This window comes from Pinus tabuliformis, chromosome 6 (assembly GCF_031772625.1).
Source record: "Pinus tabuliformis cultivar Carrire ecotype Pingquan chromosome 6, CPIR1, whole genome shotgun sequence".
NCBI lineage: Eukaryota > Viridiplantae > Streptophyta > Pinopsida > Pinales > Pinaceae > Pinus > Pinus tabuliformis.
This window is the reverse complement of record NC_142292.1, coordinates 2,051,843,805-2,051,862,068: the sequence shown is the minus strand read 5'-3', so window position 1 is coordinate 2,051,862,068 and position 18,264 is coordinate 2,051,843,805. Positions and strand designations below refer to the sequence as shown.

Sequence of the window (18,264 nt, the reverse complement as noted above, 5' to 3'; positions counted from 1 at the left end):
CCTTTTCCGCCGTTTTTTCAGACTCTCTAAACAAGAAAAGACGCCGAGTTTTTCCTTTGTCGAGCTCGTTAAACACTTGATGACATCGCGCATTGTCGAAATGACACTCTTCAAGCATATGCTATCCCCGTCAAGCTTGTCATCCGAAAATAACCGGGGTACCTGCCAGAAATGGTGGGGAAAATGGAATTGTAATCATAGTCGTGTCGGCAGTATGTCGCTCTTGAACATGGCACTCCTCTGCTTCGTGTCTGGGTGGGACCATCTCATCTTGCTTTTCGTTGACCTCCGTGGGTACGGGTTATCCTATTTGGCCTCTCATTTGCTCATTGCCATCATCATCATACCCTCTGCTCATTTGATGTCAAATACTGCCAAATCCACTGTAGTGCCGCTGATATGTTCAAGAGAAGTTGACGTCTGCAATAAAACAACCTTATCTGCTATCTCACACAAATCATGTTACCTCTGTCTCGTGTCGATGATGTGGGAAACATTATGGCCCACCTTCGATCAAAGTCCCTTCCTGTCGACTTCAGCTCATTATCCGGGAAGGTGACTTAGAGACTCCCTTCAGGTGCCTTAGAGCCTGCATACCTCAATGGCAGGTTCTTCGTGTTCGACGCGAGGTTTTCATCATTGGCCTCCGATCGAATGATTCCGTGGGTGTTCGACACCAGCTCATTGATTCACACTCCGCGGATTGTACCTATAGTACCTTGAGGGCCATTGTCATTATTGGTGGTACCTCTCGCGTCTGTTAACAATTTTCATCATTGGCTGGTAATCAGACGATGTTCATGCATGTTCGAATTCAACTCATGTATTCACATGCTTGAACTTGTACTTTGTTCGGGTCGGGACGGAGCACAAGACCCTGGATCCCTGTCTGTTATAGTCCAGGTTGCGATTTTGTGGATGATCATTACATGACTCATTGATGGATGGCTGCGCCCATACCTGAGTTTTCATGGATGGCTGCGACCATGCCTTATCATTATTCTGGTCTCTTTAGCTGGGTGGCTGCGTCCATTCCACAGACCTTTTCGCATGTCTTTTGGATGGCTGCGGCCATGCCTAGACTGCATGTACTTGATTATCAGAGATATTCGGTCCTCCCTGGTGGTGTTCCAGTTCGGTAAAACGTTGTAAAGCATTTCACCCCTCCCACTCTCTCGGTCTTCATGCTTTAGGGGGCATCTGTTACACAGTAATCTGTCACTGTCTCCCTGTCAGTCACCCTACTGTGTCAAGAATTCACAATAATCAAGTTCATGCCTTCTGAACTGGCCCAAAACCCACTTTTCCAAAGTTTTCCTCATCAACGCGTTTGTTTCTAAAATATCCGCGCTGACCAGCGGCTCTTAGTGTTTTCAGTGCGCTGCCAGCGCGGAAGCACATCACTTTTCCGCGCTGGTCGCATTTTATGAGCCAACGCACCTCTCCTGTGTATTGGGTCGCGCTGACACGACTTTTATAGTTATCGAGGCGCGACGTCAGCGCGTCAGTCGCCTTATAAACCGCGCTGATCCTGTTTGGGCGAATTTGTTCCAACAGCCAGCCTTCCAGATTATTCCAGGCTCGGTTGTTGGCTTTGTGAGTATCGACTCCCTTCTATGGCATGCCTGTTCGATCCTTTGCAACCACTTCCCTCAAGGATAAGCTCATCCTTCCACCCTTTTAGGAGGCTCCTTCTCCTATATAAACTTCCACCATTACCATGAGCAGCTAGTTTTTTGGAATAGCTTGGATTGTGTAGAGCTTATAGTGCTCAGATTGCTGCTACTATAGGTATTTGGTGTGCTAAGTGTGGAAGTGATTGATAGCTTAGGGAAGGTTGTTTTGTGTTGCTTGTGTGAGAGAGAGTTTCTTGTCTTGGGAGAATCATTTCCAAAGGTGAATGCTTGAGACGCTTGCTGACTGGCCCCTCCTGAGAAGGATACCGACGTCAGAACATTTGGTTGTACTCTTCTCTATTTTGATTAATAATAGATGACTGCTATTATTGTTCCATTCTCATTTGTACATGCAATGGTTAAATGTGAATTACATCTTTTCTGACCAATGTATGGTTGCTTTTACTAGATTTCACGCTTGCGTTTCTTTCCTCTTCGTGTGTGCAGGTATCTATTCGCGGGGATCGTGGAGGATCGTGACCAGCCGAAGCGAAGGGGCGAAGGCAACATCTCTTCGTCAAATGACAGCGCGAGAATCCAAGTAGGTGCTCTTTACCTCTTGTTTAATTGTAATTAGGAACATGCATGGCAGCATTGTGTGATTGTTGCTAGACCCTTACTGGGCTAGTAGGGATCGCCTCTATCCGTAGAGGGGATTTACCTCTCCAACACCCCCTCTCCCCTACCCCTCTCTTACTGCTTTGAAACTACTGAATCACCTCTGACAACTCACAACTGCTACTCTAGAGTTCGATTTTCGCAACAATATCGAATTCTTTGCTCCTAAATTGTGTTCTCCAACCCCCATTGAATTTGTTCTTGTAATCTCTCGTTGAGGCTTCAATGACCAAAATTAAAACATAATCATGGGTAAGATTAACTAGAAATCGATCTATGTCTTCTTCTAGAAGATTCTCACCATGACTTAATTAATTATTTTAATTAAGTCGTCTCTAGGTGGAATTTCCATAAATGATTTATGGGTTTTGGAGAATACATGTATTCTAGCCTCTCCACAAAATTTCGTGGCTAGAACACATCTGATGCTACAAAAATCAACATTAATCTGCTTCACTCCTTGCCATAGGAAATTCCTAAACTTTGAGGTGATATCCTTGTACATTCATTTTGGCGCTAGAAGGACTGAAAGTTGATATATAGACAAAACCTGAAGGATTGATTTTAGAAGAGTTACACAACCTACCACATTCAAGGATCAAAATGCTCGATTGTCCAATCTTTTGGTGATCTTCTGCATTATATCTTCCCAACAAGAAGTCTTGAGAGAAATTGTTACTAGCGGGATACCCAAGTATCTAACTAGTAAGCTGTCGATTTGGAAACCCAACCTTCGAGCTAAATGAGTTTGCACTAATTGTTTGGTGTCGAAGAAAAATATTCGCAATTTGTCCCCATTTATCATAGTTCTTGAAGCCTCTTGAAAATCTGTTAGAATTACTTTACAGACCCTCGCTTCCTGAAGAAAAGGCTCACCAAAAAACATAATATCATCTACAAACTGTTGATGAGTTATAACTAAATCCTAACCCAAAATACAAAATCCTTTAAAAACATTTTGATTCGTCGTAGCCTTGATATACCTCCCTAAACTATCTATAACTATGATGAACATGAAAAAAGATAAAAATCCCCTGGTCACAATACCAAAGAAGTTATGAATATACGAATTAAGAATCCATTTATATATAATTTCAACCACCACGACTACGATTAACCTTATTTATTATTATCATTTTTAATTTGCCATTAATGTAAAAAACTCATCTACTATTGAATTGTAATATACTATATAATAATTATTATTCAATAAATATATAAATATATTTTTACATAATTTACAAATGCTATCTTTTGAACTAGGTGTTTACATAGGGGCCGTTTACATATAGGAAATTCCTCCAAAAATAATAAAGTACATCACATTTCAACCACCGTTGACATCATCCTCAATTTTGAACTTTGTTTTTTCGGACCTGTGGAAACATCATCGATTAGTTGAAGACTTCCCATGCGTTCCATCTAACGATATATATAATAAAAAATATAAATGTACAATATTAAACCATTGTAGATTAAAATTATTAAATAAGATTGGTTATAAGTTTAAATTATAATTAATTAATTAATTTATATATATATATATATATATATATAAATTATAATAATAATAATATGGTTAGAATTAATTAATTAATTAATTAATAATATATATATATATATATATATATATATATATATATAAAATAATGGTCGGTTAGAATTAATTAATTGTTCTAATTTATATATATATTATTTTATTAAATAACAAATCAAAATTTAACCATTTTTAAATATTTGATTGTATATAAAGTATTTTTTGATGTAATTTTTTTATTGTATAAAGTACTTTTGATGTAATTTAATTATTTTAAATTTTGGAGGTTTTTTAAGGATATTTTTAAGTCAAAATTTACCAAAATCATATAAGAATTTGTTGGAATAATGAGTTTGATTTGTGAATTCTAAACAATTGGCCCCGGAGAATTTTTGAAGATGACAACAAAAAACAAGATTTCATAAAAACTTATTTTGTCTAATTCCAACCAAAATCTCTAAAAATTAGAATAATTAGACAACTTCATATTCGTCACCCTTTTAGTATGTGTATATTCTCTTCTTATCAAATTAAGTATACAATATCTACTAATCCAATTCTCATCGTTTTTGGAAAAAACACTTAAATATGAAATTTCAGACTAGGTACCATCAATGTACTTATAAATATATTTTAAATATATATGAGGAAGAAGATGGTTAAAGTTTATTGCGATGAAATCACTTATAATAAATCTTACAATTTTATATTTTAGCTTAAAAAGTATTAAAAAAATTCCAAAATCACTATAGTTTTCTTAAATTAAAAGATTAAGAAAGTTAATAATATGATAAAGCTTGTGAAATCAAAATTTAATATGATCTCAAATTAAGCTCTTTATTAAAACTAATTTGAATCTTTCTTTAAAAATAAGATAAAAATAAGATAATGCGAGAAGTTTACCATATTCTTAACATAAACAATTCTACAACAAAGGTATAAGTTAATAAAGATCAAACAAATTAGAACCTCTCTTTAAAAATGGGATAATGTTAGAAGTTTACCATATCCTTAATATAAACAATTCAACTGTAAATGTATAACCTAACATTGGATCAACTTTGAACAATGGAATCCATATAAACAATTTAAGTGCATATTTATAGGCTAACATTGGATCAACTTTGAAAAAAAGAATGAACAAAGGAATAGTAAAAGTAAATGAAAGGGTCTCTTATTTTCCTATTCAATAATGTTAAAAATTCATATGATAGGTGTCACTCACTTCTCCCTCACCTACGAGTGGAGAAGAGTTGTGTTGGGCCAATGGTATGACACATAGTTATAAAGGTGGTATTCAAGGGAATCACATATTAACAATCCTTCATTAGTAACCTAGAGATATAAAAGTCAAATTTAAAATATTTTTGGACACATTTTGGAAATTGTACTCATATAAATACTATAGAATTACATGTGACAATGCATGGTCCTTTTTGTTTTATGTATAGAACTCATAGTAATGATAAAGTATATAGGGCTTTGACATCTTATCTAATATATTTTAATGTATAATTACATTTCAAAAACAAATTTTATAATATAAATTATAATGGATCATATTAAATAACTTATTATATATAATCAAAAATAAATAAATTACACTTGTGTATCCACATTTTTTTTATTTATATAAATTTCAATATATATTTAAATGATAAAATCAATTATTTGAAATATAAATAGAAAACAATTTTTATTTATTTTTACAGAAACAGATAGTGGATATATTAGATACTTGGCCTTAATGCCAAAAGGCGGATTACAAAAGGTGAGCCTAATTCCACGAGTACCACACAACCTTGCAAGGCCCTGACATTGATACTTAGCTCACATCTCTTTTTAGTTGCTACTATGTGGTCAATTTAAGAGATTTTCCCAAGTTTGTGGATACATACAAATTGATTTAACAATAGGCAGTAAAACATGACAACTCTCTAAATTAAGGAATTGTTTCCCATGTTTCCTATCCACCTCTGGGCAAAGCTCTAGTCGTAAGAAGGGCTGCTTTGTTGGCTTCAATGTCCGCCTCCTTATTATTAGCTCTCAACACGTGGTAGAAATTCAATTTCTAGAATGAGTCTCCAAGATCTGTTATTCTGAAGATCAGCCTTGCAAGCCTTAGGTCCATTGGCTTAGAATGTGTCACCATAGTGTTAATGATAACCTGAGAATCCACAATTACATTAGCCTCCCTGATGTTTAGCACTTTCAAAAGCGTGAGACCTTGGAAAAGAGCTAAAGCCTCAGCTTGAATGCTAGAAGCGATGCCCAAACCCCAGGCGATATTATGGATCCTTATGCCATCTAGATTCAATATGACACCTCCAGCGCCAACTCTCCCAGGGTTGCCCTTTGCAACCCCATCAAAAAATAGAGAATGTCTCGGATGGTTTGTAATCGATCTCTGGAACTCTTTTGTTGTAGCCCTTATTTGCCAATCTTTGGGGAGGGAGATACTATTTGCAATTTTTTGGAACTGAAGATCGAGAGAAGAGCCCCAATTTATATCTTGTTGGGTTAAACTTAAATCATCTTTACGCTCTCTCAGGCACTCTTTTAACTGATATTTAATCTTAACTACCACAAGCTTGGCATCCTGTTCGTAGTTTCTGAAGATCTTTTTATTTCGCTCAAGCCAAAACTGCCAACAGATTATTTTAGGAAGAGTAGACCAAGCAGCTTTGACAGTTTTATTTTTTGGTCGGGGACTAGGATACCTTTGCATCCATTTAGCAAAAAGATGAGGAATGGAAGAAGGCAAAGCGAAGCTGGAGCTCAAAGATCCCAACAGCTTGGTCCAAATTTGCATTATGAAAGTGCATTCAAGCATCAGGTGAGTTACGCGTTCCTGGTTTTCCTTACAAAGGTTGCACCTTGAAGGGTCGTGGAAACCTCTCTTCTGAAGATTATCATCACTCAAAATTTTGGAGTGACATAGCATCTAGTTGAAAAGTCAATTTTTGGCAAGGAGGGATAATGCCATATCCCTCTCCATGACTCTGGATTCGTGGCCACATGAGGGTGCTCACACAGCTTAGCGTAGCCTTGAGCTACGATGTATCCACCAGCCTGCGCACCCCATCCTCTTGAGTCACAATTTCAAGTCAACGTTGGAGCCAATCCATGGAGCTTAGATATCAGGACCTCGCGCTTCATAAACAGCTCTAGGGGCGTTTGAAGATTCCAGCTAGCCCAATGTGAATCTTGCTAGACGGAAATGTCCCACAGGGAACGCATTCCAGCCTTGTTCATCCATCAGCGCAACGCTTAAAGTGAGCGACAGTCTCCCAACGACTCATTATTCATTATCTTGTCTATCCAAGGGTTGATCCTTTTTCCATTACCGGGAACCCAGTAGGCATGAGCATTGATGAGGGGGCATGCTTTGATACAGAGCTTCATAAAGGGCATATTTGGATGCGTCAGAGGGTGATCTAGGCAGCAGGAGCGCTGGCCTTTGAAGTATTTTTTTCAAAGAGCTAATTGTGCCCAACCAGGGTTAGGTGCATTAATTCTCCAGATTAATTTAGCTCCCATTGCGATATTATGGTTGCCAATATTTTTGAAATTCAAGCCTCCTTCCAACAACAGTTTGGAGATGGAATCCAAATTGACTAGCGAAATCTTTTTCTCATTCTGCTTGCCCCCCTTCCAAATTTTTTTTTGAATCATCTCCTCCATTTTTCTGAGAATACCAGTGGGAGCAAGAAGGACAGAAAATTGAAATAAGGGAAGGTTGTTAAGAACAGATTTGATGAGAACAGACTTACTAGCAATGTTAAGCCAGGAAAAGCCCCAAGCAAGCAACTTATTCTTGAATTTCTCCAATTGGGGGAGCCAATCTCTGCTGTAGGCTCTTTTGAGAAAAACAGGGAGGCCCAAGTACTTGAAGGAAGTCCAATTTGAGGAGGCGACGAAACCAAAGGATCTAGAAATGGAGTTGAGCAAGCTGGGAGTTGTGTTCCAGCAATAAATATGGCATTTGCCATTGTTTAAGCTACTTCCCGAGACTATACAAAACTCGTCTAGAGCTCCTTTAAATCTAGAAGCCATGAGCACAAAAGCAACTCCCAATAACAAGGTGTCATCCGCAAAGAGGGCATGATTTATGTTTTTAACGCCACTTGCTATGCAGAGCCCAGCGATTTCCTGATCCATCATTATCTTGTCTAAATAAAAGCTGAGGACTAAGGCTTGAAGAACAAATAGAAGTGGTGAGAGAGGGAACCCCTGCCTGAGCCCTCTCGTGGCTTTGAAAAAATCAGCAGCTCTTCCATTTACTAATGGGGTGATCCAAGGCTCCAAAATGCAAGCCCGAATCCAATTTATAAATTTCGCACCAAATCCAAGCTTATGTAAGACTTTCAACAGAAAACTATGCCTAACTCGATCAAATGCATTTGCTAAATCAAGTTTGACAACCATACCTTTTTCATTGTGACTCAGACTTGTGTGGGTTGCCTCTTGGACCAGAATGAAATTGTCCACAATTTGTCTACCTTGAATGAAGCTTCCTTGGATTTTTGGAATGATTTTGGGGAGGATGAGCTTCAATCTATTAGCGATTACTTTGGTAATCAATTTCTAACCAATACTACAAAGCGAAATCAGGCGAAACCTGTTGAAGGAGTTGGCTCCTTTCTCTTTGGGGATGAGAGCAAGAAAAGCGGAGTTCATGCTGCCTCTGATTTTCTGGCAAACTTGGGACTTTAGAACAATTTTGTAAAGATCTTTTTCCACAATCGACCAACAAATTTGGAGGAATCTGGCTGAGAATCCATCCGGCCCAGGGGCTTTGTCTGGATCCATGGCAAAGAGGGCATCCTTGACTTCGTTCTTGGTGACTTTAGCTTCAAGGAGATGGTTCATTTCAGCAGTAATCAAGGAGGGGACCACGTCCATCATATCAGAGTTTTGGTCCAGATTTATATCTTCACTATACAGGGTTTTAAAGTGAAGGGAGGTTGCTTTTTTGATGTTTGCATTATCCTTGTGAATGGTAGTGCCATCTTTGATTTCGGAAATGGAGTTGGTACATTTCCTTACCTGAGCTTGTTTGTGAAAGAAGGAAGAGTTCCTGTCCCCTGCTTTAAGCCAAAGACTACGTGACTTAAGCCTCCAGTATTCTTCCTCAGCTAGACAAGCCTTGTGATAGTTTTGCTGGAGCTGGGCTTCTTTATCTAGAATCTCTTTTGTTATGTCAGCTTTTTCCGCCTGGAGATGATGAATTTCCAAAGTGCGTTGAATTATTTTTCTCGTTGGCTGGATTGGGCAGAGATTTGCTCCAGTTTTTCAAAGCCCTTTTCACTCTTCTGAGCTTCTCCTCCCAGAGGAAAAAGGGGGAACCTTTGATCGACTGCAACCAAATTCCCTTAACTATTTGAAAGAAGTCAGATTCCTTAGCCCAGAGCGGGTTAAATATGAAGGGAATAGGTTCGAGATCAAGCTGGGACACGAGTTCCAGCTTGATGGGTTTATGATCAGAAGTGCTGCATGGGAGAATGTGGACTCTAGCCTCTAATCCAAGCAGAAGAAAAGAGCTTTGAAGAAAGAATTTGTCCAACCTAGCAGCGATGTGACCAGGGCCAACTCTTTTATTAGTCCAAGTGTACTTGCCAGAGATTGGCTTGATGTCCAGCAGATCCCAGTCCTGCATAAGGTCCTCTGCCCATTCCCTTGCCGGGTCGCGAACAATGTTGCCTCCTCTCTTGTTTGCTGACAAAAGAGTGAGATTTAGATCTCCAGCAATGATGGTATTCTCAAGATTAACGAGGTCTGCTTGGTTTCTTATGGATTCCCAACAGGCCTTTTTTTCCCCAGCGTTCACAGGGACATACACGTTGAAGAGACTAAAAATCTCTTTTGAGTCTAAACGCTGCAATTTTAAGAATAGCTAGTGAGTGTTGAGGGTCTTAGAAATGACTGAGAATTTGCTAGCGTTCTAGAGAGTGCCCAACCCAGAGAGTCCTCCAGTTTGATCTCCTGGATGAGGAGTATGTTAGAAGCTTCTATCCTTATTAAACTTCTGATGGCTTCTTCTTTGATTCTACTCCCCATACCTCTACAGTTCTAGGAGACAATCTTCATCATTTGTATTTTTGTTTGGCTCCCTTGGAGCCCTGGGGCTGGTTTCTCGCCATCTTTGGTTTTGATGCTAATAGCTTCTCAAGAGTTGGCTGGCTGCCTTGAAGCTTATCTTTGAAAGTTTCCTGCTCTCTTTTTTCCCGATCTGTTTTGCAGCCTCTTGTGGATCTCCTTATCGAAGCTTGGGATTCTCCTATTTCGCCTTCTTCCTCCGAGCCGTCAGATTCTTGCTCAACTTCCTCGACTTCTACAATGTTTCCTTTGGAGCTCTCAGCAAGGCTTGCCCCCTTGGGAGAAGAGGGGGTACCTTTTGCGAGGGGGATTGATTTTTGGATGTCTGCTTCCTATGTTTCCTCTATTTGCAAGCTTAGAGGGGCAAATTTATTTTCTTGCTCCATTCTGGAAGGGGGTTGCTGAGGAGGGGCCTGTTGAGGGCCTCTTCCGTTTGGACCACCATGCTTGTGGATTTTCTTGGCACGCTTGACCTGATTCCAGCCTTCTTCCTTACCCTTATCTGGTTCAGCATTGGATGGGCATCCTCTGGCGAAGTGACCATAAACATGACATTTTTGACATTTGAAGGGCAACTGCTCATAATCTAGCTTCTGCAGATGAGTCCAGCTTCCTACTTTGATTTTGATGGCTTCCGGGAGTCCCACCTCCACTTGTTTGCCCGATCTATGAATTTCCTAAGGGCATTGCCGATGTGCTTCAATGAGTCCCAGTTCCAGCGATGCACTAGGAGGTTTGGAAACCTGACTCACACTGGGACAGCCGTGGGAACATCGACTGCAGGGTCAAAGCCCGATGTCCATTTGTTGAGATAAAGGCCCTAGGGGTCCATGAAATAGGGGCCATTTTGGAAGATCAGATCCTTGTTGTCCTTAGAGGTGAATTCGAAGAGGAAAAATGCTCGTCCTAAGAAATAAGAAGTGACGCTATTCTTGATCAATGGTGCCCAGTTCTTATTGACCCAGATCTCAGTGGACTTAGGAGAAGGCCATAGACCGGTGACCTGGCCAACGAGAGCTCGCTCAGCTAAGGACAGGGCGACTTGGATCGGGGTTTTTGGCGGTAGGGAGATTTCAGGAATATCCTCGAGCCTCTTGACAAACTTGGCTGCTTCATTCTTTTTCTTCTGCAGCAAACCGGCCAAGAGCCGAGAGAAGGCTTTGGCAAATGAAGGAGGTGAGGGGGCCTGCCTGGGGCGAGTCTGGGACCTCCATGGGGGCGAAACCTAGCTTACCAGCGCCTCCCAGTAGCAAACGAGCCACACAGAAGCGCAGGGTCTCAACGAATGAGCTCAGGGACAAACGCAGCAAGGCAGAGGGCCTAGGGCCGTGGGGCTGCAGGGCAGGGGGACCTAGGGCATAGAACAAAGGCGCTGAAGCGCAGGCATAAGACTAGGTCTTTATGGGCTGCACCATTACTCCAGGTCGCGAAAAAAAATAAAATTGTATAAGAAACAAATCTTATTAAATAACTTATTATAAATAATCTAAAAAACGATATCACATTTATATATTTATAATTATTTAAATAAATATTTGATATATTCATATATATATTTACCATAACTTATTATAAATAATCTAAAAATATATATCACATTTAAATATTCATAATTATTTATATGAATATTTGATATATTTATATTTTTTATGATATTATTAATGATTTTTTAAATTTATTTACACTATGCAAATCTAAGATTATATATTTTTAAATTATCATAATTTTAATGAATTAAAAGTACAATAATATTTAAAATATCTATTAAATTATAATAATTAATAAGGATGGAAAGCAACATATTATATATAGTTGAAAAAATTATATGACATTTATATATTTGCAATTATTTTAAATAAATAGTTATTATATTAATATTTTAAAATATATATTCCTTATCACCATAATTTTAATAAATTAAAATATCATATATAATATTATAAAAATATATATAAGACCCATTACTATATTAGAATCAATGTTAGTTTTTGTAAATTCTTTTTTTCAGTTAAACAAAAACTTTGCGTATAAAAATATACTAACCAATAAACAGCCTCGGCTCAACCTAGTTAAAACCAAAAAAATAATATTTTGATAAAACCCTCACTGTCTTTTTTGGGTCAGTGTCCTGGATTACTATCATATATGCAAGCCACGGCTTTTGAAACCAGAGAGGACGGGGACGGCGGAGGAGAGCGGACACGTGGCTTTGTTTTGTGAGCGGAAGAGCATCTCGGTTCTCGCCCGTCCCCTTAGCTTTAATTACTCCACTGACCACCGCTACTGAATTAAAAATTTGGGTTGAGACGCCTTTCAAATCCGCCTAATATAAATATATATATTGGCACCACCACTGCTTATGCAATTACACAGCTTCGCAGCGGACAACAGCACCGAAAAAAATTGGTACTAGAAGTACCGAGTAGAGAGATCATTCGCCAATATCTCTTATTTTACAGAGTAAGTGTTTTGGATCTATCTATTTGTCTTCTGTCTATATTTTTCAATATCGTTCAGTGTATGGATATATTTTTTTGTAGTTTGCATGGTGTGTATATATACATAATATATATACTTCCGCTTTCCTTCCCTTTTTGCATCTTTCTCCATCCCCTTTTCTCCCACTTCTTTTGGCTCCTCCAGTATGTTCACCATTTTTAGCAGAGACTCGGCTAAATATCTGAGCAACTTCATTAGGCCTGGCTTATAGTAAGCAGCTTAGGTAGATTTGGAGGTTAGGGCATAAATACATATTGAAAATCTGGGCGTCTGGCCGTTTTTTTCTTTCTGAAAAAAAATGTTTGACCATTGAATTCAAATTTAATGGCTACCTCAGGAAGTGTATATCGGGGTTTTGGGTTATTTTATGCAGTAATTTGATATTGGGGTATATTTCCAGGCAGTGTTTTTTTTAAACCGGTGGGTGGGTGAGATTTAGCAACTTTTAGAAAAAAATTCAGCTTGGTGGTAGAATATGTATATCTATTGAGCAGCTTGGTAGTGAATATATATATATATATTGACTCTATTGATTTTCTTTATATTTTGTAATTTTTTAATCCCAAATTATTTAGTATTTTAAATGAATATTTTTAAACTCCAGAAGCATCACAATGTGTTGGCCTAATACTTACATCTGGCCTCAGACTGCTCTAAGGGTCAAAAATTAATCACAAATTCTAGCATTGCAAATTGGCTTAGTACTTCCCTTTTGCGTCATGCTGCCCTAGAATGGTGAACAATTGATCAACAAACTATAAGACATTACAATTGGCGTAATTTTTCATTTAAATTATAATAATATAATTGTTTAGGTTTCAACTTTATCTGCTACACAGTAAATATAATGTACTGAAGGGCCTTTTTCCCGCCAACTTCATTTGCTACACAGTAAATATAATGTCCTGAAGGTCCTGTTTCCCGCCAACTTCATCTGCTACAGAGTAAATATAATGTCCTGAAGGGTCTCTTTTCATTAAATCAATGTTACCTGATTATATAATGTTTCCACAAAAAACTAAAGTACAGGTAAATTGTTTCCTAATAAAATACCTCAAAAAACGCTTCAAGGATGGCCAGATATAGTTTATTTGTCAAAAATTATTTCAAATCATTCTTGTGAAAATTTTGTCAACAGTTCGGTATAAAAAGACTGTCAATAAATAAATTAAATACATGGTGAGCGTAGTTTATCCGACAGTAAGATATTGTCTTAACTCAAAGATGTTGGTCAGTCTAAAAACTGGAAATAAATAATTAATTTATTCATGCTGTAACATATGATGTAAACTTCATAGTATTGGTTTGGTTTTTCTTTTTCCAATGGCCTGCCTCTGTTATTTTATGCTGGATTCTTTCTGGCTTTTGGTGGACCTCTAGACAATAGTTGACTTGGAGTGGTAAATTATGTATTTAGTACTCCGATGATAATTACTTTTGCATTATTTTGTTTTTAATTTATCAGGAGTACGTCTTGAGTTTATGAAACCTTCGGGAGTAAGTTGACAAATTAAGCCTCCAAACTAAGGGGGGACTTGAAAGCCTTGTCTACATGGATGATGAAGTTAGATTGGACATACGGCATTGGGATACTCTTGAGCAATCTGTAAAGGACCATCCAGGATTGAAATTTATGTCTGTACTTGCAGAGCGTGATGCAGCTATCCTCGAAAGGAATACTGCATTTTCTGAAAAGAAAGCTGCATTTGCTGAAAAGGAAACTGCCATCTTTCAAAGGGATGTGGCTTATGCAGACCGAAACACTGCAATCTTGGAGCGTGATGCAGCAGCAGCTGCTCTCAACTATGCTAGGGATGGTGGCTGGAATGGCCAGAGAAGCCTTTGCACTGGAACCCTATCCAATGCAAATATTTTACAAGTGCTTGCAGAAAATCCTACATTTTCTGTCGGGGAATACCAAACCATGCGACCTATTAATGTAGCTTTTCCTGCTCCTGTCTTAGAGACTCTACCATTTGAAGAAGCTCAGAAAACGACTAAGCGTACATCGAAGAAAAAAGATGGTGAAAAAGAAAGCCCTTCTAAGAGAAAATCTGACGGTTCTGAACCTAGAAGTCTGAGGCAAAAAAAACAGAGAAAACCTAGTGTCACAACTGAGGAAGGCTTAAATGGGGAAGTCACTATTGTCATGAAAGAACAAAAAAATCTAGATGTTGTGATTAATGGAATTGTTTTTGATATTTCAACTATGCCTATTCCTGTTTGCACTTGCACTAGAGTGGCTCAACAATGTTACAGGTGGGGGAATGGTGGTTGGCAGTCAGCTTGTTGCACGACTAGTATATCTATGTATCCCCTCCCGATGAATCCCAATAGGCGAGGTGCCCGTGTGGCTGGAAGGAAAATGAGTGGAGGTGCATTCAGGAAATTGTTGGAGAGGCTTGGGGCTGAAGGTTTTAATCTAAATTACCCAATTGATTTGAAGAGTTACTGGGCAAAGCATGGTACAAATAAGTTTGTTACTATCAGGTAAATGAATTTCATTACAGAAATTGACTTTGTTTCAACGTCTTCACCTGTTACTTCTTGTTGGATTGAATCACATTCGCTCAACCACAGTATGTACATTATTAGAGGGAGGATTTTTGGTAGGATATAAATGGCAATTGTACTATCTTTTGTTACATAAGAACATGGAATTGGGTGGGAGAAATTTTCTTATGTTACAACCTTTTAAATTGATATGATATGTTGAAGGATTTTGTTTCACCTGATCCATCAGTTAATAGAGAGCATTTTATTGACGTTTATTGAATGTTCAGATGCTGAGATAACTCTTCAACTGAACTAAAAGATTTTGGCAGTTTGGTTGTACAAATGTTAGCATGATTATTTTGAATATTCAAATTGAAGCTTAAGTTTCATTGGTCCGATTAAACATATTGCTTTATTCCTAGAATTATTTAGAAAGACTAGTTGTAATAACTTGTACTCATGGCGCTTTGGTAATGTTGTTGATGGGTGTTGCTGGAATGTGGAGTGATCTTTAATTAGATATTTGTTTACCTTAATTGCTTATATCTCATATATGCAGGGTCTTTCTGTAGATAAGTATTGTAATTTTGAATAATGTGTTTTCAAATGTGATGAAACAAAAACCACGTTGAAGAAGTGCTCAGAACCATGAATATTTGGCTATATAGCTATTCATCGAATGTTGATCATTGTTATTGAATTTCTAGATGATGCAACTTAGTTCAAACTTCAAGCATTTTTCCATAGTTATGTTCTTTTTAACTCAGCTATGCTTGAAACTTCTTAGTGGGTAGGTTCAACAATGGTTATGTACAATTCCTTTCCCGCTATTGACAGATTACGGGTGCCTAACATCAAATGACGTTGTCCTATATGCTGTGTTTAAAACTTATAACACAGTAGTTAGCTGGGATAATCGTTTTCTTGTGTTATTATAGTTTCATAACTTGAAAAAATGTTGCTTTTAAGTTATGCCAAGAAAGAAAATCATTTGTGTTGACAGATTATTTATCTTTGACACAGACAAGCTTCAGTCCTGTGCTCTTTTTTTTGAAATTTCTCGAATTCAAACACAATTTGTTCACTATACAACAGTGAGAATGCTTCAATGTTGAACATTTAGATGTGTGTATTTATTGATAACCAACTTGGTTCTATGTGACGTACCCCATGCCTGAGCACCCTTGAAAATTCAATTTCTTTGGTGTAATTTGACAAAATAAAGAAATGCGAGATACTACGCTAGTACGCATGACAAACACAACTTCATGTAATTTCCTAAGCAACACTAAATATGTGCAATGCAAATGCTCATAAGCATACACAACATTAAAATAATTACAATCATTTAAATAACACCGCGGAATTAAATACAAAGAACACAAAAAGCACTTTTTTTAATGAAAGATTCACCAATTGACTACAAATGTCATCTGTTCCACCTAATCAAAGGCTTTGCTGCACAATCACTCTCTACAATTAGCCAGCCTCAAGCTAAAGCTATGATTCCATAAGGATGGATGCCTGGGTCAACCCTATCATTCACAGACAGTTAGTGCATACACAACGGTGATAGTTGCCAAGGTTATTCAACGAGTTCAATAGCAATCTCAACTTCCAACCCTCTTTCTTCTTCAGTCTGCACAACCCAAGGAAATGAATCCGTTCTTTACAATGTAGCCCCTCAGGATATTCCATTTTTTTCAGGCCTTAGTGTTATTGGTCAGAAAATCTCAATGCTAAAAGCTCCAGAAACTCTTAGCCATGGATAATTTCATCAGTGACACCAATGCATATATACAGTCATGCACCTTCTCATGCTGGTCTAATACCAAGTATTAATACCCAACCACAATAATCCTTTCAGCAATAAAATCCTTCTCTACAAGAGGTAAGAACACCAAAGATGAATGAGATTAATGAATGAATGAACCCCCAAATCACAAAAAAATTAGGATTAAATATGCATGCTATCTTAATGCAAGAAGTTAAGATTAAATATGCATGCTATCTTAATACCTCATGGCCTTCCCCATAAGCTTATATACTTACCTTTTTCCACTAATTCAAAAATGGGTATAATAAACTATAATAAAAGGGTTTAGCCTCTGTAGCTACTCTCCTGTCGTAGTATCATAACCACCTCTACTTTGTCCTTGTTTCATTTGCAGTAGGTGATGTGATTTGTCTGGTCTTTCATCATGTACAGCATATATTATTAAACTGGAGATCAAAACCTTGAGTATTATGAAGAATGATTGCTTGTAATGAAATAAGAGGAATTGTCCAGGTTACTTGGTTAGATCTTAGGAGGTTGGGTATGCATAGATGTTTTTTTTTAAAACTGAAACTGGGAGATTTATGTTGAGTGAAATATGTGGCCTGCATGCAGCCAAGTTACAAAATGGAGGAGCACCTTTTGAGGATGTCCTTTGAATTCAAAGCAGAGGAATAAGCAGAGGGCTTTGAATTCTGACTATCCAATACTAGAATATAGATATTCAGCTTTACACAATAAAGCCTTACATAGTAGATTCAATTGTAAATGTTAAGAATTAGGAAAACTTTACAGTACGTCAAAATTAACCTTGTTGTTGAGGGGTGCCAGCCATCTCAACTGTTGCCTAATCCATCTCGAGAGCTTGATCATTCAAATTTGCGAGTTGGATTATTGATGGAGCTGAAATTCTCATTAAAAATTATGTAGGTGGAGTGGAATTCCTCATTTTAGTCCGGCGATTTGATTGGAGACAAGTCGCCTTGTCAACTTGTCAATTTGGCAATGGAGCATCCAACAATCCTCTTGAACTCACTGTATAGCATGTCTCTACTCGATGAGAATGTCCATTAAAGTCTCCAGCTATGCTTCTAGGGCTGTATTTATAACATGTACTTGTTGAATTGTGTCCTGCTTGTCCTCAATAATCTCCTCGTGGTGGCACAAAATCGAGTGCATTTGCAAGAGTTCGCGGTTTGCAATGGAATTGATTGTAGGGAGGAAACCCCACACAGTGCCAAAAGGGCCAATGTCAATTACAGGGTGGTCAAAATAATGAATAAAGAGATAACCTAGAGCTAGGAGAACTACATTATTTGTAGGGGCTCCATCAAAACATCCTTGCCAACTCGTATCCCTCCTCATTGTGCAAAGATGATCGTCAGACCTATTGTATATTCTTGGGGGAGAGATCCCACCATGACCTTGTGAAATATGTGAGAGCTGCATATGGTGAAGATTGGAGCGTGCCATATCAAATCAATTATAAAATGGGTGTGTCATCAACCTGTTGTCATGAGTTTGAATGCCCGCCACTTGTTAGGCAAGTAAATGCCCCTTAC

General features: G+C 37.9%; 1 protein-coding gene across 1 annotated transcript; it reads left to right on the top strand.

The window, feature by feature from the left end:
* Positions 1–12,021: 12,021 nt before the first annotated feature.
* On the top strand, positions 12,022–15,314 carry LOC149267475 (uncharacterized). Its single transcript, XM_089433218.1, has 2 exons — positions 12,022–12,390; positions 13,895–15,314. Exon 2 carries the CDS (start codon positions 13,982–13,984, stop codon positions 14,921–14,923), a length of 942 nt encoding a protein of 313 aa, XP_089289344.1. The 5' UTR covers positions 12,022–12,390; positions 13,895–13,981; the 3' UTR covers positions 14,924–15,314.
* The last annotated feature ends 2,950 nt before the right edge of the window (positions 15,315–18,264 follow it).